Source organism: Argiope bruennichi, chromosome 3, assembly GCF_947563725.1.
Source record: "Argiope bruennichi chromosome 3, qqArgBrue1.1, whole genome shotgun sequence".
Taxonomy (NCBI): domain Eukaryota; kingdom Metazoa; phylum Arthropoda; class Arachnida; order Araneae; family Araneidae; genus Argiope; species Argiope bruennichi.
The window spans coordinates 3,538,180-3,565,781 of NC_079153.1; the positions used below are offsets into that span (position 1 = coordinate 3,538,180).

Below are 27,602 nucleotides of genomic sequence, written 5' to 3' on the forward strand. Positions count from 1 at the left end.
TAGAAGAGATATATGTTAATACAAACTGAAATCTTATTATTTATCATATAGTAAGCACAAATTAAAATCTAAGATCAATATATTTCACTTATTTAGATAGACTTATATTATGCTTTGGAGCGAACTTTGTAATTGTGTAATATGATCAAATGATGAGGTTGGCAATCGAAATAAGTGTCATGAGCACCAGACTTGTTTACATGAAGGATCTTTCACAGAATTCATTTTGAATTCCTGATCCTTCAGTTCTTAAGGACCAGAATCTAATGCTTCAAAAACAGTTTGGAATTAAATATTTGATTTATTTAGTTGATAAAGTTATGATAATAATATACTACAGTAATTTTGCACAACAAACTAAAGAAGAAAATTATTTGTTGCATATTTCAAACTGAGATTGATTTCTTCATTCTAAAGAGATTCATTAACAAAATCTTTAAGCAATATTTAATATGAGAACTTCTCAACAACAAAGTTATTACAGATTGGGAATTTTAATTATATTATGGAGGAAAACAAAATTCCTAGATTTTGTTAGTTATTCTACAATATTATTATTTGCCATTTATATAACTACCAAGTATTCTGAAATTTCATCAAGGTTTTTCAGTTCATCAGAAAATAAATTCTTTTAAATAGAAGTGCATGATGAAAATTTTTTCATAGGACTAATTTAGAATCTTGTATTTTAAATATACATTAGTTAAAAATGAAAAATCTCTTCTATTATTTTGTCAAATGCAAAATTGCTGATAAGAATACGGAAAACAATATTTATCCTCAGGAAACCATATCTTTCAATAAATTTACAAATAGTAAATGAACTACAATTTAAATGCACAAATAAATAATAAATAAAACCTTCATATTTTATTGATCACAGTTAAGAAGCTCATACATGCTATATTCCCTTAATGCATTGAATTAAAAACAAATTTTGTTAAAAGCTCAACAGCCTGTAGCAATTAAATAGTACAAAAATAATTTATTTACAGCAGCTTGTTCCCATGAATAGTCAATATACTAAATACTTTGAAGAAAACAAAACATCAATAAGCAAAACGTTATTTAAATAAATACAAAAATATTATTTTTTTTTAGTTTACACCTATGTATACATTATTTCTAAAAATAAACAAATATATATATTTATTTAATAATATTAGTTTTCAAATGTTTTGAATTCTACTATTAATTAAGACTGAAAATATCCAGAGAAGAATTTCTTTTAAGATCATTTCCTCGGTTCAGTACTTTAACATCCTTTTTACTTTTTCATATCTATATTTAATAAATATAATCTCTAAAAATAGAGTTCATTGTAAATTTCTATTATTTAACTAAACTGTAGTGCATTATTCAGTTATTAATTATCAGTACTTAAAAAGTTACAAGTTTTTTTTTTTAAGTGATTTAACACTAATAGGTATATGATTGCATACATTTAGCATTTTAACTAAATACTGAAAATTTAATGATTGACATTATTGCCATGAGAATTCCCTCTCTAGTAAATACTTTCTATATGCATGTTGATTCCTGCTTGTAAAACAATAATATGCAACAGAGAAATAAATGTTTTTGAACAAAATTTTGCATATAAAAAATGTGAAGAATTTATATTTCTAATTGTGTAAACTTCTACAAGTACAATTCCTCTCTACACATTAGTCTTTAAAATGGATGGAATTTATAATTCAGCTTATGTAATTCAGGAATCAATGCTGACTTTATGTCGAACCAAATTCAGCCATCCATTTATCATATTTTTCCAAATCCTCCTTGCTGACAGATTTATTGATTTTCTTAATAGCTTCTCTAAAGTCCTCTGGACTTACAGGAAGTTCTAGCTCTTCTTTTGGTAAATTTCTGATTTCTTCAGGAGTCAGTCCTGCAATTTTTCTTCGCATAGCCATCATGGAAGCATCTCTATGAAAGAAATCAATAATAACAATATTATTTAAATTTAAAAGATAATTTAGTAAATTACACTTTTTAAAAATTGATTTATGCAAAATTGTGTTTTGGCAGCTTGGGAATTCCACAAGATAAGTATAGAGAACATTGGAATAAGTACAGCAAGACTGCTTATTTGTATTTAAAGAAATTCACACTGGTTGTCTATTTATTTCACAATTGCTATCCCAGGAGAAAATCACCCATTTATTTTATAAGCCTATAGTCTAAATAATAAATTTAATGGGAAATATTGAATACAGAATAGCTAAAATATCAGGAAAGGCATTGAGCTGCTGTTAAGAAAAAAGTCTAGAGGCAAAATATCTGTAAAATTATTCCCTAAACACCTCTGTTATTTTGCAACAATCAAGTAATATACTTTGAATTATAATTGCTTAACTTTTTATGATTTGTTGAATTCCTTTAGAAAATCCAATTATGGCACTGAAATAAATACAAAACTTGTCAAAAGTATTACACTGGAATGTGACCTTCAATAAAATCTCATCTGATTTTAATATGTCCAGATTTTTTTAATTGTTTACATCTTGGGATTTACAATAACTATTATCTAAATCTATTAATTGCCCACTATATTTGTTTGTCAAATATATATATATATATAAAAGCCATATTATATTCTTATATATATATAAGAAGCTTTTTATTGATCCTTGTATCATACATACATTTAATCAATATTTTTAATCACAGAAAAACTAGAATATGTTCTTTAAATTGGAATTATTTGTGAATAAAATGTGCCACATACAGAAGTATTTAGATTGCTTTTGAAAGAATAATTCTTAGTAAATAAGAAAGCATCACAAATTTTACTAAAATCTTACTCCTACAATTATGTAATAAAATTTAAATAATAATTGCAAAATTTCATTAAACATTTGAAATTTATAAAAATGTGCATAATTTAAAACAACAAAATAGCAACTATTATAGCCAAATTATATAACTTTAAGAAAATGATCCCCAAATACTTTATAGCATGAATGGGAAATATATGAAAAGTTTACTATCATGTATATAAAAATATATTTACCTGTCAAATGGTAAGTTAATAATCTTTTTTTAAAAAAAATTGCATGCTATTATATATAGTGGGGGAAAAAGTAATCATAGACTGATTCGCTTGAACATATAGCAAATACTGAATCATTTTTGATCTGATTAAGCAGCCCATTTTCAGGTAATTTAGCAAGAAGCAAGGATGAAAATAAATAAATATTTAAATAAAGGAAAAAACGTTAGTTTTATTTACCTGCAAACATTTGTTATATCAGCACCAGAATAACCATCTAAACTATTGGCAATTTCTTCTAAATCCAAGTCAGGAGAAACTTCAACTTCTCTTAAATTGATCTTCAAGAGTGCTTCGCGGCCAAAAGCTGGAACCATGAAATAGCAATATCACCATAATAAATACATAAAACTTAAAATGTATGAAATTGGAATTTAACCTTTCTGCAACAGGTGGAATGCCACTGGAAGAGGGTTCAAGAATGGTATATATACACCATTCTTGAACCCTACTGAAGTGGCGATACATCACTCAGTGTAACTCTTTATGGGAATGATACACTGTTGCAAAGTGTATCATTCAAAATATCAATAACTTCAGTTAATTGATATTTTTTACACTGCTAAACTTAATTGTCAAAAAAAAATTTATTAATTGCTTTCTTTCATTTTTGCTATTGTAAATAACAATACAACAATAAATACAAGATTCTAAAAAATTCTGAAATGATTTTCATTAACATCTACAACTAAAAAAGCTTGACTTATGTTACATAATTTTATCTTATACTAAACAAATTTCTTTAAAAATGATAAAATAAGTACTATAAATATTATGTTAAATTATTGAGAAATGAGACAGTATATGATAATTTTTAAAACAAGGAAAATCAGAAAGTTTTATTAACATCTAATCTAGTCTCACATAAAATTTTGTAATCCAAACTGTTACTCTCACTTAAATTTATAGAATATTTGGTATCATGATAGTCACTAATTTATTATTCAAAGATATTCTTCTTCCATTAAAATCCTTTTACCCTGGTTATCAAAACCTTAACCAAATTCTCTAAATATATGCAAATATATATATACATTATCAAAAGAAGTAATTTGAATACAAAAGTGAATTTCAAAATCAGCACCTTTTACATCTCTTCAAAAGAATAAATACAAAAATTTAAAAAGTAGAAGAAGAAGAAGAACGGCATTCCCTGAAACCATATCTGTGCATCAAATGAGTTTTGTTTATCTTCTATCTCTGTCTTCTATCTTTCTTTTGTTTATCTTCTATCTAGATTTTTAAAATTGAAATCTTCCTATTCCTTTAAGTTGTCAAAAATTTTTAGTGTTCTTTTCTGACATGTTTTAAAAATGTTTAATTTACATTTGGTTCATCCATACTATTCTGTATGATCAAACTTGATATTTGATCCTTAAAATTCTCAAACAATTCTAGAGCAGTGGTATACTTTAAAAATATTGAATTTCAATATCTTGTGTCTTCAATATCTATTGGTTGATTCTCACTAATATCTTACAATAAGATCCTTTGGCATTTTTATGAAAAGCAGTTCAATGTTTCATCAGAGCATATTACAAATTTTTTTATCATTTAAAGATTTTTTAAAGAGATAGTCGAAAAAAAAAACATAACAAATAATGCAAGACAATTTTGTACACATAATGTAAATTTTTTGGCTATTTTACTTTCAATGAACAAAGTGAAAATATTTTTGATATATCACTGAATGTATTAAAGGACAAATGTGATGTATCAAATTTTAATGCCCATAAAAATTCAGCTTTTAATGATTTCTTGAACTCAAAAGTCTGAAATCGGTTTATTTTTAGACATTAAATTCGACTTTTCCTGTATTCCTTTTAGATACTAAGACCAATATCAATGAATTTTTTGAACAGGTATGCAATTTTGACTGTTTTCGTCTTTTGGTAATATGCAGCTGTTTTCCTATATTAAGTAGCCTACTATCTTCTTAAGGCAGCAATATGTAGCAAAAGGATTTTACGGGATTTCACTAACCCATTCAGCAAAGTTAGTTCATATTTCTATCAGTTCAATTTGTATTAAATACAGATTTTTAAGTCGCATATTGTTTTTTAAAAAACCTCTAATTTCTGAATAAACTCATAATTTTTCAAATAAACTGACGTGTCAATGAATATGCACTATTGGAATGCTTCCATAAATTGAATGTTGCTATTCATGCTAGGGAAATTTATTCTAGTCTTTCACAATTATAGCAATTTCGCATATCTTCATCAGCTGCAATTTGGAAATCTTACGAAGAGAGAACAAATGTCTTTGAAATCGAAATTAGATTGATCTAAACAGCAAAAAAGTATAAAAATTGAAAAAAAGGGGCGAGTTCCTGTGATTATTTAGTTGATCCCTTTTTGATGCTATAGCTATTATTTTTTATTCTTGCAATGTTCAGGGATCAGCATTTTTTAGATGGAAAAAAAGGAAGAACTAAGAAAATTAAAATTCCCAATTTTATCCTGGTTTTTATGGAAATTTTCAAATTTTTCTACATTTTCCCTGTCTTTAAAATTCCCTGTATTTTTCGGTTTCCTCGATGCCATGACATCCCTGTTACGTAAAGTTCGTTTAACTATATGTGAAAAAGTAATTTTTAAAAATAAAGCATATTGTTATATAATTTTAAAAGGTAAAGCATATTATCACACAGAATTATGCCCAATCAAATTGAGATTGGAGAAGGAAAAATATTCCTCAGATGCAAGTACTAAGCATTCAGATGACTGAACTGCCATTAGCTTGACAGCAGCTCCTTACAAACAATTTAAGAATAAAATATTCAAATTATGCTAATTTGAAAGATTTGCATATCTTGGAAAGTAAGAATAAATAAAACACACCATCAAAAGCTTCTGTTTAGGCTTGAACCATCAATCTGACAATCTGCACTAGAGAATGGCACACTCAAATATCCTCAGAAAGTGACATTAAGTAATTTTAATAGATAACATCCTAAAGCAGTTTGGATTTACAAATAATTTTTCCTGTTTGACAGTACATTTTTTAAATACATATTTTCATTAATTTTCCAATTACTGAAGATTTCTGAATCTCAAATACTTTTCGCCATTCACATTCTGTCAATGCACACAGAATACTAAATGAATTCTAGATAAAATTTCTAGAAATCATGTAGTATTTTTGTACAAGAATAGACCCTTAGTTTATTTACTGTTTCATTTTAAAAACCCTGTATCTTTTTAGGACATTCTATATAATCAATAAGAAAAAATACCATAGTTTAAAGGTTTGAAATTCAATAAAAATTAAAATACTGAAGGAAATAAGAAACTGAAAAGGTTTCTTTAACAAGAAAATCCATGGTATTTATATTTTTTATGGCATTTTCAAGAATTAGTTTTTGGCTTGCTATCCATCCATTCCTGTTCAATGTCACCCCCCCCCAACAAACTTTAAAAATTTATTGTTTATTTATATACAGATGTACTAAAGAAGAATTTTCATACCATTTGGTAGAGGTATGTAAATTCGTTTTTCCAACCTTCTTCGGAGAGCTTCATCTATGTCCCAAGGAAAATTAGTTGCAGCTAAGACCATGACAACTTTACTTGGGTCTTCTGTACTTGTTATACCTACATTAATGAAATAAAGAATGAGGATGCTATTGAATTAAAAAAAAAAAATTTCTAAGAAATTTAATATATTCAAGAAAATTTAATTCAAAAAAGAATAATTCAGTTGGTTTAAAACTAATTAGGTGATTTTTTTTGAAAAACATTTCAATAAAAATATGCATTTAAAAATCAATAAAATAAGTTTGAATACAAAATCAACATTTCATAAATTTTGAATTTTAAATAGTATTTACTTTTATATAAAAAAAATTTGTTTCTTTAAAAATTTTGTGATTATTTACAACAAGGAATAAATTTAAGAAACACAGAAATACAATTTTCAATATCTACTAATAATGAAAATAATAGTATGTGAGTTGCTGCTCTATACACCAGATCATTTGATCTACAGACCCTGAATTTGACACACATTAAACCTTGGAGAATGGGAATGTCCCCTTTTCAAAGCAACTTATCTTTAAAATTTTAATTAAAAATGTTGGATTATTGGCACTTTTTCGCAATAACTTTTGAAAGTATTATCACACAAAAATGAACTTGCATCTTTCAAAAATTTAAAAAATTGTTACACCAATTTAACAATAATATAAATTTTTGCTGAATTTTGGCAATTAAAAAAAAGCTTTTTGCCTAATTTTTAATAGTAGATTACATTGTTATTCTGACGTCTGAACCATTTTCAATGTTTCATCAACTATCTGTTTGCCTTATCCCCCCCCCCACCGTTGAACTGTTTTTAAAGTGTCTGAATAGTTTACGAGACAGATAAAGTGAAATTACAGTATTGCGAAAATTTTAAGATATCTGAACTACACATATACATATTTAATAGAGTTTGATTTTAAGGTTCTGGTCTCCATTACAAAGTTTCATGTACATAATGAGCAGAGCATATGTAAGACAATCAAAGTAATACATCTGCAATGCCTGGTATTGTTATTTCATGGTCATATGAATATAAAGTTATATCTACATTATTTTACTGAAATTAAAGATATATCATTGGCGAATCAGATGGTCCCCAAAGGCAACTATTGATAAACAAAAAGTAACATTGTGAAAACTAGAAAATAGATGAGCCATACATTCATGTTTTTAATAATTCTATTATATCGTGGGATTTCTCTTCATTAGAACAGAATGTTAACAATGAACTTAGAATTATGTTAACAATAAACACAACATATGCAAGTCAATTAATATAAAAGGGCTTTAATATCTAGTAAATGGACATAATCCTGGGTATGAAGCTCTATCTAAATGATTAAACTGAAATTAAATCCAAATCCTCAATATATCAAATGGTCATCAAAATTGACTAGTAATAAAGATGAATGTATGTGTTTTGGCATTGTACAAGTCAGACGGGTTGACCTCTACTAAATTTAGCCCAGATATACTTTGGTGGGTAGGAATGTATATCTCAGAATGAGCCTAATATATTTCATCACAAAAATTATTTTTACACCATTCTAAAGATCCAAAAATTATCATTTCAATCATATGAATTTAGTTACTGTAAAATTCTTTAGTCCAGATTTAATTAACTCTTAAACTTAATTTTAATTATATCCCACAACAATATTCTTATTGTTGTGAATTAAAACCAAATCTTTTTCATTGTTTCAATCAGTTATTTGATAGCATAATGTTCTTCCATTGTTGGAAGTTACAGAAGGGATTCTGTTCAAAATCTGTGTAGTTTACAAGAAGAATGAGAAAGCGCAGTTACAATAACATAAAATTTACAAGATATAGAAAACTGAACATTTATGTTTAAATTGAATCAGTTTTTCATCATCATCATAATTTTTTGATTTAATGTTTTTTTAAATAGCATCAATTAACAATCATCATAATTTTTAATAGCATGAGACTGGTCTCCATTAAAAACGCATGTACATAATAAACAAATAATTTGTAAAATATGACTTCAATGTCTAACAATTTGTCAAATAACATGGGCATGAAATTACATCCAAACAATTTAATTGATGTTAAATATAAATAATATCTCTTGCGATCTGGCTGGTTGCCAAAAGCAACTAGTATCAAATATTATCCATATTTTCAAAAAAAAAAAAAAACAAAAAAACATTGAAAATCTTTCTTATGCTTTCAAAAATTATTTCACTAACATAAAAATATTTATTAAAATGTATGCAATATATATGTATTTTCAATTACCTTCCATTTGAATTAGCAGTTCAGATTTTACTCTTCTGCTAGCTTCATGTTCAGAATCAGATCCTCTCCGAGAGCAAAGAGAATCTATTTCATCAATAAATATTGTGCTGGGAGCATAAAATCTAGCCTATAAAAATAAGAAAATATTTTTAAATAATTAATATTTTTCATATAATGTATGAAGTACATAATGAAAAATATTAATCTGCAACTGTCTAAACAGCATATTCTAAAAGTAGCACTTTTTAATGCGGTACATAACTGTGCATTGGAAATCATAGTTAAAAATTAAATTTCAAAAGATAAATCAACAGCAACATTTCTTTTTTGTAAAGCAGACAGATAAATTCCTTAAAAAAAAAGTGAATGTAAAATGATAATAAAAGTAAAAGAAAGATAAATTTCTTCTGAAATCATAAATTCAAAACATTTCAGCAATTAAAATTATATTTAATATAGTCTGACGTTTCAAGAAGTATTTTTGTTTTTGTTATCAATTTCTTGAGACACACAGAAAAGTAAATCAAGTCCATTCTATCTTAAGAAAAATACCATTGAAGGACATTCATAAAGATTGATCTGTCTAATTGATGTCAAAACTGGACATGACCCAATTCGGACTGGTCTATTACACACTTGTGAAAAGTAAGTGAATGTTTATTGCCATGGATAAATATAAGAAACTTTGTATGGCCATTTATCAATATGTAGAAGCAGTCAACTTATATCTAAAATCTTAAAAAAAAAAAAAAAATCAACACCAATTAGGTGCCTATTATAGAAGGGAAGAAATAATTAAATTTTATTATTTATATCACCTTGAATTCTTTTTTAAATTTACTAAGTATTTCAATATATAATACTAACATCTATAAAGAGGAAAAGTAGAAGCAAATCAATAGTTATAATAAATACAATGAATAAGAATTAACACAGGTGCAAAGCACTATCATCTTGTGCTTGTATTTAAACAGAATGAGACAAGGATGTAAACAAATAAAATAGGTTTTATTAAATACAAATGATAAAATGTATCTGAAAGTCTTCGCATCATTCCATGAAATTATGAACAGTTTGATAAATTACTGCATATCTAAGATAATTAATATGTAGTGCACACAACTTTATTTAGAAAAATAGCAGCAAATGAAATGTTATTTGCTGATTTTGAACTATATATATATACTGAAATAAAAGAATTACATTTTTGTTGATAAATGATATTAGCCATGTCAAATTTAATAAAAATTTGGAAAGGATTTAAAAGCTGTACCATAGGAATTTCTCAGAGAGGAAAATTAGTTTTGAGACTTATGTTGTGGAACTGAATAAGTTTCAAACAAATGAACACATGTTCAACTTTATATACATAGATTAATCGCAACATTAATCATATAATTAAACAAAATTTTTCCAGGAAATAAGATATTTTATTTTATTATAATTCATAGGCATAGATATTTTCAATAAAAATGCATGCAAAGCAAATTTAAGCAAGACTTGTTAAAAAAACACAGCTAATTTTGAAACACAAACATATACGTAGAATTTCAAGAAACATTACCCATATTCTGTAAATATTTTAATAAATAAAGAATTTTCAACATACATTTTAGCTGTTTAAAAAGACACTTTAACACTAACTTTTTTTTTAATTTTAAGAATAGCACCCAATATCACATTAAACTTGAATTTTCAAGTTCTTTTATTGATTAGTTTAATACATAAATAATTCATACTGTAATGTTAAAGTTAGACAATAAACATATGAAATTACCATTTCAAAAAGGAGACGAACTAGCTTTTCTGATTCTCCTCTGTACTTAGAAGTGAGAGTAGATGAGGATACATTGAAAAAAGTTGTTTTGCATTCTGTTGCAACTGCTTTTGCTAACATAGTTTTTCCTGTGCCAGGTGGACCAACCATCAAAACGCCCTAATTAAAAAGGAAAGACAAATTATTGTACACATGCAATTATTTCTTTTCTGCAACATATATTTAAAGAAAATGCTTCTTTAAATTTTAGTTTTAAGGCAAAAAAAAAAAAAAAAAGTGGGAGAGAGAATGAGAGATTATTTGTTCATTTATTTCCACATTCTGTTCAAAAAAGAAAAGGATCAATTCTATGAATTGTGCATGAAACAAATAGAATGTGACAGAGCAGAAATAAGGAATTCTATTTGATTGTGAAAGCACTTTTTCTTTTCAGATTTTTTTATATTTATATAAATATAAAATAAAAAGGCTCTTAATCAAGAAACTTGACTCTTGACAATTGTGAAATACAGAGAAAATTTTAAATCAAGAAAATATAAAAATAAATTCTATGAATTACAATGCACAAACTAAGTTTTTTAACTATAACTAACTGTCTTTGGTAATCACCTGGTTTACCAGGAATATTGATTATGTTTAATTAAAATTAAAATTCCTATGCATAACTTAATGGTCATGTTGTTTTAACAAAGAAAGATATTATCTAATAAAGCTGAGTCCATTGACATAATAGTGCCACTTAAAATTTAATTAACTGGGTAATTTTAAATTGCAGATAATCTTTTGTAGAGATATATTTTTAATTTCGGATTTTTTTCCTTTAATTTTCTAGAATGGAAAAAAATCCTATGATTAAATATTTGACAAAATTATGAAAATAGTTAGAATTTCATTTTAAAAATGGGATCTACTATTGAAATTTTGAAACTCATGAAAAAATATATTTAAAAAACTGCCAAAATTCAAGGAAAAATTTGCATGGCCAATAAATAACAATTATTACGAAGAAATTTTCTTAAAATGATATAAAAATCAAATTTCCGCTAAAATATTTATGAAAGTAACAGCAGAAATATCAAAATTTTGCTCTCTTTTTAATTAATAAATTCTAACTAAAAATTTCAAAAATTCATTTTGAGGTGTAAATTTTTATATTCTAAAGAACATCTGTGTTGAATTTGATAGTTTTACAATTTAATCCAATAGTTTGTACTCTAGATTGGCAACGCATACACTTCCTATTATGATAGTTAAATAATCTAAAAAAAAAAAAAAAAAAAAAAATCGGACAATAACAAGCCCACATAACCACAAATATATTAACTGAGGTTTGTTCATATAATCCAAATTTAGAGAGTATCAATAAAACATATATTGAGCTTACTTTCCAAGGTCGTCTTATTCCTTTGAAAAAGTCTGGCATCCACATGGGTAAGACTACTGCTTCCTCCAACAATTTCTTAGCTTCTTCAAGATCAGCAATATCATCCCAGCGAACACTAGGATTTTTCTGAAGGATATCTCGTTCCAACATATCCACAAGTTCTCTATCATAACCAGAACCATCAAATTTCTTCTCTTCTTCCTAATAGCATAAACAATTTACACAATATGAATTTTATTTAAAACAATCACACTGTTTATTTATTTTTAGTATCATGAAAAATGATTATAAAGTGAAGTAAAATAATCATAAAATAAAATAATAATTAATAAAAATTAATACAACAAGTGCAGTATTAAGTTTAAAAAAAAATAACACCAAAATGCAACAGCTACACAACATGTTTTAATAGCAAATATTCATATACATTCAATTTATGCAGTAACTTGTATTTTTTAAGGAAATTAATTTTTATTGGAAAATAACAGTTAACCTTAAAAAAATTTTAATTATCTAAAATTAAATTATTATTTTGGTTTATTATATTAATAATCTATTTTGGAATTACAAAGAGGAATGTTTTGGGCAATTATGGTAATTCTGAATGAATGTCTGAAGAGTTTGATGCCTGATTTAGTTTCGTAATCCTCAGTCTTTCAGGATGGATGAAGATCTTGCTCATGATAAAAATTTTTATTAGTCTTATGTTATATGGACCATGGAGAAAAGATTTCTGCAATAAAAAGTAGTTCAAATTTTGATGACCAGAGAGTACTATTTAAAAATTCCTTATACGAATTAGGGAAACCTGAAAAGAGACCTGCAGTCAGAACCCGAAAATCATTCTGTATGCCTTTGTCATTGTTAATTCTGCCCTTACAGAAGAAAGATCGAGCTTCACTGATAAAACTGGTTTATCAATGGCAGCAAAAACTTAACTTCACCGCTTGAATATCGTCATTTAAAGGGCTTATGTCAAAGAATGATTATGAAATTTGAAGAGAATGGAGACATGGGTGTGCTGAAAGGAAAGGGTGGAAATCGGCTGTGAATGAAACTGCGAAGAAGTCCAATTGCTGTGACTGAAAGAACCTCCAGTTCCAAATACTCTTCATCAAGTTCTCAATTGGTTCACACAAGTTGGCAATTCAATGATGAAGAGTGAAAAAAAATAATCTGTGACCCAATTTAAAATGGTTTTCATATAAGGGCCACAGCATTTGTTTGGTGCAAATGCTGCAATCTCAAGACCACCAAACATGTTATGAATATGCCTGCCAATTTTTGATGAGAATGGAAGTTGATAACACATGGCTTTGGCAAATTCTATGGTCAGATGAGAGGCACTATTCTTTAGATGGAACTGTGAATAATAATAATCAAAATTGCTGCATATGAGGTGTTTCATCTCCTAATGTCCTGTGCTAGCAACCACTGGATTTACTGATTATGTGACTGTAAAGTTGTGGATCAACTGCTGATTTTATCCATGGACCATTTTTTTAAAAACTCTCACTTCGCAAGGTCCCAAAACATGCTCTGTTTTCATGCAAGATAGAGCAACTCCTCACATTGGATACCAAGTCAAAGAGTTGCTTTGTGCTTTGTTGATGATTTTGCAAAATGCAGAGCTTTTCCAGATGCTTGGCTTCCTCGCTCACTCGGAAAGTGATTTCTGTTTGTGGAGATTCTTAAAAGACCATGTTTATGGAGGAGACATTAGGACCTTACTTGCCAGTATTACACACCAAGTTGCTGAAATCCTTAAAAAATTACTTTGTGCTACCATTGAACATACTATAATGCGCTTTCAACCCGTAATTGATTTCAATGGAGCATGTTGAACAGATTCTGTAACTGAATAAATTTTAAAGACTGACAGATTTTTTTTTTTTTTTGTCTTTCTTTAGGTGCTACAATTCACCATGTTCATTAAAAGTTCAACTACTAACTTTTTTAAATTGCAGAAATCATTTCCCCATGGTCCATGTAACATATATATCAAGTTTCATCAAAATCCGAAAAGCAGAACAGATTCTAGAAGAGTCTGAATAGGGTCACTTTACATATAACCACCTTGTATATATGTTTTAAATTTGATAGCTGTAAATCAAACAGTCTGGCATATAGAGCACCAATACCAATAGATTCAACTTTATTATTATTAGAGGTAGAAGGGTTACAATTTTACAATAACACAGAAAAATCTATGTGCTTATATTTATATCTAGAGAGCTTTTTTGAATTAATCCATTAACTGAAACATTTATGAATCCCTTTATAACATGCACTTTAGCAGCAATAATAATTATTTCAGCCAAATGGTAAATTAAAATATTTTTCATAAAGAAAATTAATTCCTCATGAAATTTTCATTTATTTCTAAAAATGTGAAATAAGTACTTTTTCCTCTTTACTGTCTTCTTTTTTACTATCTTTCCGCCCTTTTTCCTCTTTCTTAGATCTTGAGTCACTGCCACTTTTCTTAGTCCTTTCATTATTTGAACGAGTGTTGCCACTTGCTCCACTTCGACTTGTAGTTTTGGTAGGTTCATTTCTTTTTACAGCTCGTATTGGTCGTACAGGTGGTCCATGTCTGAAAGAAAAACATCTTTTTTATTATAATACTGTTCTTAATAAAAATTTAAATGACATTAATATAATCTAAAATTACTTAGAAAATACTCAAGAACTGAATAACATATATGTGTATGTTTTGATAACTACAATTATTATTATTATTATCATTTCTGAATTTTTAAAAATATATATTCATTACTTTCTATAATATCTATAGGAAAAAAGGTAGCTTTAAACAATAATTTATTGAACAATTATTTATTTTCATTATATATATATATATATATATATATATATATATATATATATATATATATATATATATATATATATATATATATACACAAAAGTATTAAAATCAAGTTAAAAGGAAAATCAAATAAACCAAATAAAAAAAGAATCAAGCCTGAAGACTTTTTAAAGGGTCACCCTTAGGCAGGGATTTTTTTCTGTGAGGGAATGCAGCCAAGAATATCTAATAATGATTCCTCATGACCCGAAAATCCCCTGAAATTAGGCCTATGAGATATACCATTTTAACAGAAAGGATAATACAAAATAACAAATTAGAAGAAAATAACCACTAATAAGTAAAAATACAATAACAAAAAACACTTAAACCATTAAAGAAAAAAACAAAAAGGAAAGAACATACCAAAAGCAGCAAGGAAATTTTAAGCTATCAATTGTGATTCCTGCTTTTTAAAAACACAAAATTAATGTATTAAAGGTAAGTAATAAATGCAGTCTCCTTGTGCCATTTATTGAGTGATCTAATATGCAAGGAAAGTTCTATTTTAATTTTAGGTAAAGGATTAATCCGAAATCATATTTTGTTTAGTCAAAAAGTTGATATTACAGTAGTTTCCTTGAAATTCATTATTAATTAAATTTTTTTATGAGGTTATTTGATGCTTCAATATAGGAATTTTTATTATTGCAAACCCTTTTGATCCTGTTAAATTGTAAAAAAATTAGATTTTTGAAAATTTTAGAGTTTAGATTGAAATGATAATTACAAAGTTTTGTTATTTTAAAGTTGAATTCATCCCTTTTATCATAGATACCAACTATTGTTTTATCATTAGCAATTTCGATTTTTAAACCCAGAAAGGTAGCCTCAAGTTGATTTTTATTTGTTTCTGTGAGAATTAAATCTTTTGGATAGCAATTGGTAACAATATCAGTATTGTCTAAGTTAATCAAAAGTAGGTCATCAATATACCTCCACCCGTTTATTAAATTATATGTAATTATTTTTTTCTCATAGTAATGTGGGAAAATATTAGCTAAAGCACTTGAGAAAGCTGTTCCCATTGGAATGCCTTTTACTTGTTTATAAAAATTAATTCCATTAAAAACGTAATTCTCAGTAATATTAAAATTACATAACTCTAGCCAGTTATTTTTAGGAATAACATCTTCATTTAAATATTCATCAAATAAAAAAGTACAGACCTTTATCAATTTTTCATGAGGTAGATTGGTGTATAAGTTTTTGAAATCATAAGTATTAATTTTATTAATGTTGTTATCTTTAAGAAAATCCAGTACTTCTTTGTTACTAGAAATTATAAAATTTTCTTCATCTTTGATTTTGTCCAGGATAATTTTTAAGTATTTAAGGAAATGTTTTCCTGTATAGTAATTATAATTGCCAGTGCTACAAGTCACAAATCTGAATTTTAATGGATTTTTATGAAATTTAACTGTTCAGAATAAATAAGGATAGTTTAGAGAGTAAGTCTTAATTTTGGTTTTTTTTCGTGAAAGTTAGCATTCTTTTATCTAATTCTTTTTTCCCGGTGTTCTTTAAAATATAAGTTTCGTTAGAGTTATATTCATTAATTAAAAGTTCTTTATAACAATATTTACAAAGTGAACAGAAATTATTTGCTGATTTATCTATTACTGTAATAACAAAATTTTCTTTTATAAAGAAAAATTTAAAAATCGATATTGCTAATGATAAAACAATAGTTGGTATCTACAATAAAAGGAATGAATTCAACTTTAAAATAACAAAACTTTGTAATTATCATTACAATCTTAAATTCTAAAATTTTCAAAAATCTAATTTTTCACAAGTTAATAGGATCAAAAGGGTTTGAAATAATAAAAATTCCTATATTGAAGCATCAAATAACCTCGTAAAAAATTTAATTAATAATGAATTTCCAAGAAACTACTGTAATATCAACTTTTTGATTAAACAAAATATGATTTGGGATTAATCCTTTACCTAAAATTAAAATAGAACTTTCCTTGCACATTAGATCACTCAATAGATGGCGCTGGGAGACTACATTTATTAATGGTTTAAGTGATTTTGTTATTGTATTGTTATTTATTAGTGGTTATTTTCTTCTAATTTGTTATTTTGTATTGTCCTTTCTGTTAAAATGGTATATCTCTTGGGCCTAATTTCAGGGGATTTTCGAGTCACGAGGAATCATTATTAGACATTCTTGTCTGTATTCCCTCACAGAAAAAATCCCTGCCTGAGGGCGATCCTTGAAAAAGTCTTCAGGCCGGATTCTTTTTTTAATTGATTTTCCTATTAACTTGATTTTAATAATTTTGTATCAATTCATCTGTGTTTTAGAAGTAGTTGCATTTGCACCTTCTAAATACTATGAAGTTTTTCCTGTTCCTTTTTTGGTTTTAGTTTGAATAAGAAATAATTTTTAGTTGTGATTCCGAAACTATTTCATTTTGGTTTCGTTTTCAAAATATTTCTTACTTTAGATTGGTTACTTTATATATACAGTGGTGGCCAAAAGTGTGGACATTTTTTGAAAGTTTCATGTTTGCGTGCTTGTAGAATATATTAATTTTCACTTAAATACAAATGTTTATATATCAAATTGAAGGTAATTTAATGTAGAATTTAAGAACAAAAACTGTATTACAATATCTGTATTACAAAAAAAAGTTACGTTCCTTTTTGTAGAACAAACAAACACAAATCGTTTTGAATAATGACGTGTTTTGTAATAAAAGCATACTAGCCAGTCACAAACACTGTTCTGAGGACCCATCAAATGTCTGTAACTATAGTTTAGGTTATTTGAATGGTAAAAGAGTTATTGTTGTGGAAATATTTTGCGGAATGATGCATACTAGTACAATTAAACAGAGTATTGCTGTTTTTGAATATTTTAAGTTCTTTTTTTTAGTTAAACTAATTTTAAACAATGTCACCAACAAGAAGAACTGATTGGACATCTACAAAAAGAAGCTGAATTGTCATACTGAGAGAAAATGGCCTCTCTTATGCTGAAATTGCAAGACAAGTTGGGGTTCAGTGACTTGTTCTGGTGTACGAAAGTTCTGTTTACATTATGAAAAAACGAAATCAGTGGAAAATAAGGCCAAATCAGGCCGAAAAAAATGCACAAGTGCTACTGTCGATAGAAAAATTAAATGGCTATGCCTTCAGGATAGAAAAATTTCATCAGATGCCATTAGATGTGAAATGAGTGCAGCGGGTATTGCAGTAAGTTCAAGAACAATAAGAAGAAGGTTATCAGGATTGGACTACAAGCTAGAATTAAAAGGAAAAAAACCACATTTAAATCAAAAGCAATGTGAAAAACGAGTTAAGTGGGCAAAAGAACACATTAAATGGTCAGAAAATCAATGGAAGCAACTAATCTGGAGCGATGAGACTAAAATATCGCTCTTTGGTAGTGATGGTAGAAAATACGCAAGACGTACAGTAGGTGAAGCACTTTATCCTGATTGCATTGAAGCAACTATAAAAACAACAACAAATGCCATGATTAGGGCATGTATGTCTGCAGATGGTGTGGGCCGAATTCAAGTGATTGATGGTATCCTGAATGCTAAAAAATACATCGAAACTGTCCTGGAACCAAAATTGATACCTTCCATCAGGGATTTCTTCCCCAACAAAGCACCATTTATTTTTCAGCAGGATTAAGCTCCATGCCACACAGCAAAAGTATGCAAAGCATGGTTTCAAAATAAAGGCATATATGTATTACCATGGCCAGGGAACAGCCCTGATCTCAATCCAGTTGAAAATTTGTGGCGACGTTTGAAAATTCTTGTACGAAAAAAACGTCCATCCAATAAAAGACAACTTATTGAATCTATAATTGATTCTTGGCACCATGTGATTACGAAAGATGAACTCCAAACACTCGTTCACTCGATGACGCTGTGAAGCTGTCTTAAAAAATAAGGGTTATCCTACAAAGTATTGATTGTGTAAGTATCACTAAAAAAATGCAAATCTAAGATAGATCTTACTAAAATGAGCGTAACTTTTTTTTGTAATACAGATATTGTAATACTGCTTTTGTTATTAAATTCTACATTAAATTACCTTCAATTTCATATATAAACATTTGTATTTAAGTGAAAATTAATATATTCTACAAGCACACAAAGTTGAAAAACATGAAACTTTAAAAAAATGTCCACACTTTTGGCCACCACTATATATATATATATATATATATATATATATATATATATATATATATATATATATATATATATATAGAGAGAGAGAGAGAGAGAGAGAGAGAGAGAAAGCATTTTTTTATCCAGATAGAGAATATATAAGAGATTAGAATTAAAAATATATTCTAATACACTTTCTTTTTTTAGATACATAAATTATACATTTGGGTCATTCTCATGAAAACAGTCATTATGAGAGCAGAAAATTAAAAAAAAATTAAGTTGATGAAAAGTTTTGAAACTTTTTATATAAATATATGCATGTAATAGCTTTATAATAAAAATATTGATCCTGCAAAAAAATTACAATATTTAGATAAATTAATTAATTTAAAAATATAAAAAGTGAGGGAATGACACATATGGTGAGGGAATGATGTTCCACTAAAATATAACACTTTACACTTTTATTTTAACAATTACAAATACATTAAATTAAGAAAGTCATAATATATTTAAGTAATACAAGTAAATATAAGTAATACACTAAAAGAAATCATTTATAAGTTTGGAAAGTAAAATTGGCTGGCACGATTGTCATATGGAATGGGTTGAGAAATTTTTCTTTTGATATCTGTACGTGGATAATTATGTATATCTTTTGGGAAAGGCCATTTGTATTTTCCTCCCCTTGCTGGAACCATTACATCAACTGTGACATATTTTAAACACATTGCTTTTAATTCTCCAGGGTACAGATTCTTTTCGTATTCTACCAACACCCAATCTCCTATATTTAACAGCTCAGAATTTTTCCCTTTATTGCAGTCATCTACTGATGAAACTGTACTTTTACTATTGTACTCAAATGCTGTTCCCAAATTATAGTGTTTGCACAAAATTGATGCATCGCATGTAAAACACGAGAGAGAACGGAAATTCAACATATTACTTTTTGAACTGTAAGCTACTTGGTGTACTTTCATTGTTCCAAAGAATGTTTTAATATCTTCGGATATTAGTTCATCACTTTTATTAACATCATCATTTGTAACTTCAAATAAAGTTACTCCTTTACAACTCTCTCTCAAAACAGATATGAATGTGTTATAATTATGCACATCTTTTCCCTCTGCAACTATTCGATCTGCTGTTCTTTTTAGAACAGCTCCAATTCCGTCAGGAGCGCCTTTTCCATGTCCTGTTTCACTGTAGTTCCAAGTGAAATTCTCAACACCAGGAACAAGTTGCTGCACATGGTTATATATCAAATAGAACATTTTTTTGTTTCTATACTGACTTGATGGCCCATCACTCAACATATGAACATATTTAGGTTTCTTTGTAAATTTTTGAAGAATCCACTCAAAAATTGGTTTGAGATGTGCCCATATTGATGCTGAATCATGTCTGAGTGAAGGACTTATTGTAGCAAAGGGGTATGAAATTACATCATCATTTTCTTTGTTGTAGTAAACACCTGTATGAATTGTAACTTATTGCCGACCACTTCCAAAATGAACTGACTGAACTTCTTGGTTATATTTGCACACATAATTTTCGCTAAAATCGATGTGTACTAATATCGAGTCTGTTGATAAATTGTTTTTCAAATTTTTCATTGCTTGATACTGATGTGATATGTTTGAAATGTGAGTCAGATATTTTGGTAAGCTGCCTTCTAATTATTTAATTAAATCAGATGTAGTAGCTTCAACTTCTACCTTCACTGGTTTATTAGAAATTTTTGTTTGATTTTTAACAACATATGTATTTTTTTCAAAGATCCATTTTTTGTACTTCAGTGTTTCTTTCTCATCATGCACATTATACACAGGTAATTTGTTCTTACAGTCCTGGCATTTCCTTGACAAACAATCTTCGCTCTTGGAATCACAAGTTAGTGCTTTTATTAAACATGCAGGTGACTTGTAATCAGATACATTAACCTCATACAGCTTTGAGATGATCATCTCCATATTTGCATGTATTATACATTTACATGTATCTCTATCTTGAATTTTCGGTTGCTTAACCCAAAATGGACGCATTCTACAAAATGTGGAATAACTCATTCGGTAATTTGGATTTTCATTTAAAAATTTTCTATAAATATATTCTTTATATTCTTTTAATGTATCAGTAAGCACTCTCTTTTGTTTCTTTATCTTTTCTTTTGTAATACATTCTTTTTTGTCAGCACACATTCTAGATACATCATCAGATTCAAAGAAAGCTACCACATCTTTTGATACAGTTTCAGAAATTAATTTGAATTGTTTCATATTTGATTCGCTTGACTCTTTAATTTTCTGATACTTCATAAACCGTTTTGCATAACACAATGCTCTATACTTCTTTAGAATTTTTCCATGCAACAGTCTATGAAACATCTGCTTTTCCCTGTGTGTCTTTCCTAAGGTTTTGAAATTACTACCTACTTGTAAACGCAGTGCTTCTCCAAATAACAACCTTTTGCGAACTGAGGGTGATACTATTTCTTTGCCTAAAAATTTATTTATTTGACTTCTTGGTGACATTCTGTTTTGGTTTTTAATTCTATAAAATCTCTTCTTGTAGCGTTCAGCTCGAGTTTTTTGGACAGAGATCTCATGTTCAAGATCCTTTATCTTTTTTTGCATTTTTGCTCTATTTTTGGAACGTATTTTCTTACCAATTTCTTTCCTTGAATTCTGAACTTCCGACAAAGACACGTTTTGTTTACTTGACTGTCCTGGAACATTCTCAGTTGATGGTGGCTCATTAGCATCATTTTCAATTGATTCTGTTGCAGCTTGTTTCTTCAATCTGTAGTTCCTAGAGTTATTCTTCCACTGCTTCCTCTTTATCCTTAAATTACGGTTGGTCATTTCAGAGACAGTTTTCACTTGCCCCTTTTCCTTTTTTCTTAAGTATTTGATTCGCTCTTTCTCCTTTAATATTAAACATGACTCTGGATTCATCTTGAGTCGTTCCCTTCTTTTCCGATCATATTCTTTTTTCTTTAAACGAGCTTCTTCTTTAGTCTTCCCCATAACAAAAATATCTGGACGATAAAAAAATAATATTATATAATGTTCTTAAAGCATACATTCTAAATTTACTAATTAGATTTTTACTTTGGTGAAAACTGCTTTTTATCTCTTGATTAATTTTATACCATAAAAAATTCATAAACAAATTAAATTTTAATATTTAAATTCACAAAATAATATACAAGTTTTATTAATTAGCACTGCTTAAAAAATAATATTGTTTATGGCTTCTCTAAACAGGATATAACTTCTTATAACATTCATAGAAATTAACCATATTTAATTCAAAAATCAGTTTAAGTTATATTTTATTACACTTAATTTCATTGGGTAGTATTAGATTTTACATATAATTGTATTTCATTACCAAATTCAGAATCAATCTTAAAAATAGACCAAAAACAGACTATTTATATTAAATGGAAAAAAGAACAAAATATAAAAATTAAGAACAAAAACACAAAAATGTATTTAAAATTAAAGAAGAAACTCATTTTTTGAATATTTAATACTTAAGAATCATTTCCTCACATTAGTATCATTCCCTCACTTTATACTTTGGTGAGGGAATGATAGTGAGGGAATGACAAATTTATTAAAATTTGTTAATGGTAGTTAGGCTTAACTACTGTCTGAGTTCCATCATGTACAAATGCATTCAAACAAGAAAGTAAATTATAATTATCCTCAATTTAGATATTATTTTGTTTTATTTTATTTTATAAAAAGACATGAGGGAATGATATATGTAAAAAAAATTACCTGTTTTGATGTATTCGAGTGGATTCCAGAGCCAAAGCTTCAGTAAGTTGAAGATGAAAACATGCTGCAATGTTGCTGGGTGTTGTCAATAATAAATCACTAAACTTTTTCTCAAAAATTTTTTACTCCATGATGACTGTGATAAATAAATGTACTGTTGTGAGGGAATGATGCAACACACTGGAGACAAACTTTAAAATAGTGCTGTGTCAATATTTATTGCTGAAATTAAATTTAAAATGGATTTTCTCCATTCTACATTTCATTATCCTGAAATAAAATATGCAACTCCATGAACTTCTTTCTTGTTTATCTAGAAACATTTTTTGTTTATTTTTGATCAGTAGTGGGGACAAGTGAGGGAATGATATTTTGGTACATTTAAGTTATATAAATTATATAAAAAATAAAAATTTAAAATTTTAATTTTATTTTCATGTTAAACTGCATTCTTTAAGATATTCTATCCCCCCAAAATTTGTATAAATAAAATAAAAAATGATAAATTATAGTGGGGACATGAAAATGACTGTTTTCGTGAGAATGACCCATTTAGATATCTTTATTCTATAAGAAAACTCCTGTTTATTTCAAACTATAATATTTTTTTCTGAAAGCATGGAGAGCATTGATACTTGAATGTTCAAGCCATCCTGAATATTACATTCAAATTCTAAATATGAATAGAATAACAGGGTTAAAAAAGGAATTAGTCTGAGATATTCGTAAAGTTGTTTGTTTATATTTGCAATTCAACAATAAGTTAAGTTATGAGCAATTTTTGAGAAAAATAGAATAGGAACAAAGGTTAATGGAAAAGATGTACTGTTCATTAAAATTATTGAATACTACAGTTTAAATAGAATACAATAGTTTATCATAAAAATAAAATACTTCATTCCATGAAATATATATATATATATATTAATTTATATAACTTTTATTGAATGCAACTACTTGTAGTTCATGCATGCAACAACTACAAGCAGTTGCCAAATTTTTACAACTTAATATAGTTCTAATTACAATTATATTACAGTTAATGTCAAAAGAGATAATCGCAACAGAGGTGAAACCTAGAGAAGAGACAAATCTGATCTAAGAAAATATTAACATGATAATAGCTTGTCTAGATAAGCACATCTTCTAGTATATTAAGAAAAGTACTTGTACTCACTTATGCTCCACTGGGGTTGGTGGAGGCCATACATCAGGATCTCTAGGTGCAGGTGGAGGCCATATATCATCTGGTAAAGCAATATCAATTGGAATGTTGGTAATGCCATAGGATTGCCTTCCTGATATAGCTCTGTCAATACTCAACTCAGTATTGAACTCAGTGAGTACATTCTGCATAGCTTTGACTGCTTCATATTCTTGGGCAATCTTCTGCTGAATCTAATTCAATAAAAAATTTTTAAAAAAATAGACAAGTGTTGTTTTTTTAAAATTTACAATCAAGACAATACAGTCTGGAAAGAAGTTGTTTTGCATTTAGTGATTTGAGATCAATAAAAGTAGTAATTATTTATGAAGAATATAATCAAATGATTTTTAATGCATCAATTTGAACATAAAAGGGTTTTATAGCAATTATGTCTAAAGCATTGTAATTCTAAAAAAAAAAAAAAAAAAAAAAAAAAAAAAATTACTTGTCTATTTTTGCAGAGTCAGGAACTGACTTAAAATGGGGGAAGGGGGATTTATCACATATTTCTATAATGAAGAAAATCTCAATAACCTTCTGCACATTAAGAAATACTACAATGCAATAAAGAACATAATTCAGTTAATAAGTTTCTAAAATCATATCATAGCTCTCTCTACTTAATAGATTTTTTTTTTAATTCTCACTAATGTCGGAATTTAGTAAAACAGCATAAAATCCATATTGTAATATCTTGGTCAAGACTGACCAAATAAAAGAGTAGCATAAAAAAATAATTCTTTTATTTACAGCCTGATTTATTTACAAAAGACAACTTGTTCTTGTCTAAGTTAATATTTTTTTACAAAAATCAAATAACAGTTCACTCACAAAATAGTTCCTTGATCAAGTCAGAGAATAAGTCATCAAAAAACCTTCAACGGGCTGCTAGCTGTAATCGGCTATTCAAGGCTGCTTCAGAAATCCACCGATCTTGCTTGGGTGGACCCTAACACTAAAGCCTGAATCACACGACACAGAACAACTTTTCAGCACTCTGAATTCTAATTCAAAGCCTTTCTCTCCTTTTTCTTACAAGGGGGGGGGGATTTATCAGATAACCATCTCCAGTTTCCCATTGGTGAACTTGAACTCCCTATCACCCAATAGCGGTTCAGTAACAATTCCTCAATAGTGTCAACCAAATCGAGGAAGTGTCTATTAAGAAGCCATCTTTGTGGTCAACCGCCTCTTGAGCATATGTCAATTACAATCAATTCGCAACTAACATAAGCTGAAGTGAACCTGGGTTTGACACTTAAAGATAATGGTTGCTGGTGATTGATCGGTTCTTGATGACTTAAGGAGTTTCTTCATAAAGGGGGGGAAAAAGGCATCTGGATGCTTTTATGTTCCTCTCACTTGAAGATCTAATGGATTTATTTGAAATGACAGGATATGCATCTGTTTTTCCACACCTGGATATAGTAACAACTGTCCAGACACAATGACTTTCCTAGTGAAAAGGATCCGCATCTGGCAGTCTGTATGCTCTTAAGTATGTATAGAAAAATAGGAGATGTTACGATATATATATATATATTTCATAGTAAACATGCACACGTCTAAACTATATATAAAAAAAATCAAAAATTTTATCCAAGAGGAATTTCTTCAGTTTTTTGACATTTAATTAAAGCTTATTATTATTTTTAGTTAAAAATTTCAAAATGTTAAAACGCAGTTTAATTAAAATAATACTTTTTAAAATTATATTTATGATATGCTGAATTTTAATGCTTTATACAGTTTTCAGGTTACAAGTACATTAAATTCTTCAAACTTGCAAAAACAGCATACCTATTTATATATATAACACATATATAAATTTTTGACATGAGAATTTTTTTTCTTAGTTGGATAATAGTTACTGATAAGGGAATATTTTAAAAAAAACATTAAAGACAAACCATCAATAGAAGAGATATTACGGATATACATATTTTTACTCAGCACAGTTTTTACCACATACTATCAGTGATTTAAGTCTGAGAAAAAAAAAAAAATCAATAGCAGAATTTATCAATCCTTAAAAAATTTAACATGGTCTAAAAATTGAATATGACATCCATTGGGTGTTGGGTAGAGAAACAATATTTATCCTTTATTTTTGGTTGAAGATATATTGTTATTATATATATAGTTTTTAATTTTATTCTACTTTAAAATTTAATGTATAAATAATTATAATTATTTAACTTTTTTATTAATTACAACTTTACACCTGTTAGAAAGAAGAATGAATGCAAAAAAAAAAAAGTTGCAACGCATCACATTGGAACATGCAACACCTCCCAAGCATTCAGATTTTCTGTTTATCTTTCAAACTTCTGAAGTTTATCAGTTAAAATTATTTAATCACTTTATCAATAAATTGAATAGAAAAATTAAATGAGGAGTAAAATACCTGCTGCCACCTTTCTTTTCGAATTGAATCTGTGATAGTAACTAATAGTCGGTGAATTTGTTGCACTGCTCCCTGATAATAAACTAAAGCTGTTTCATAATTTCCTAGAAGAGCATATTCTCTGGCCATTTTGGTATCTTCACATATATCTCTTACTGAGAAACTCATTTTCTAGAACAAAATAAAAATTATACAATACAACATAATTCCTACCTAATAATAATTATATTAAAGTAATTCATGCATTAGATATATTCAATACAAAATATATAGTATATAAAAAATATCATAGCACACTTTGAATTTATTTATTAACATTTTAGTAATATTTTAAAATGCTGTTTATAGGAAACAAAGACCACACTGTTTTGTATAATTAAATCTGCTTCAAATCAGTTTGATCAAATTTATTTCAGCAAAATAATATCAAGGAAATATGGTGCAAAAAATACAAGAAAAATATAACAGGTAGTCTTTCTAACATCTAATAATTAAAAGACATAAAAAATAAAGTTTTTTTGCCAAATAAACTTTAAATTAATATTTCACACTAGGAATCAAATAGATCATTTCGGATTAGATTTCTATCAGTAATCTAACTAAAAATGAACTTTTAATTATATAAATATGTGTGGTAAATTTTGAGATATTACGCACACAGAGATGCAATTTAAGATATATTAATTATGAAGAGACATTATAATCATATTGCTTACAGAAATTATTAGCAAACCAGAAAAAGGTTACTGAATTTAAACACTCACAGTTACACAATAAGAATGACGACAATACTGCCAAAAAATATAAATCTTAAATTTCAAACACAAAAATACATCAACATAATTATAATTATGCTCTTTTAGATACAGCAGCAGTTTTATAACACAATTCCAAATTAATGGGCTAGCATTCTAATTAAAAAATTCAAACTTACTTAAAAATAGTTTAAAATAATTTTAATTCTAATCAAATGAATATTCCATAAATTACAAATGAAATTTTCCACAGAACAAAAAGTACGTAAATAAACAAAATTTCCATAGAATCTGTCAATTTCTGGAGTTGTTGCCAGGTGATTACAACGTATATTCTGGAATTAGTTCGTAAATGATTATTATTTATTTTTGTTAAATTTATGCAAATTGCTTTTATAAATAATTAAGATGCAGCCATAA

At 27.5% G+C, this 27,602-nt stretch overlaps 1 protein-coding gene across 1 annotated transcript; it reads right to left on the reverse strand.

The window, feature by feature from the left end:
- Nucleotides 1-847: 847 nt before the first annotated feature.
- LOC129963341 (katanin p60 ATPase-containing subunit A-like 1) lies at nt 848-27,492 on the reverse strand. The gene is made up of 10 exons (XM_056077659.1): nt 27,362-27,492; nt 26,428-26,598; nt 23,991-24,211; nt 14,406-14,598; nt 12,003-12,203; nt 10,619-10,777; nt 8,842-8,968; nt 6,526-6,651; nt 3,236-3,362; nt 848-1,929 (listed from the first exon to the last, which is right to left on the reverse strand). The coding sequence occupies exons 2-10, from the start codon at nt 26,593-26,595 to the stop codon at nt 1,731-1,733; spliced, it is 1,521 nt and encodes a 506-aa protein (XP_055933634.1). The 5' UTR covers nt 26,596-26,598; nt 27,362-27,492; the 3' UTR covers nt 848-1,730.
- Between the last annotated feature and the right edge of the window lie 110 nt (nt 27,493-27,602).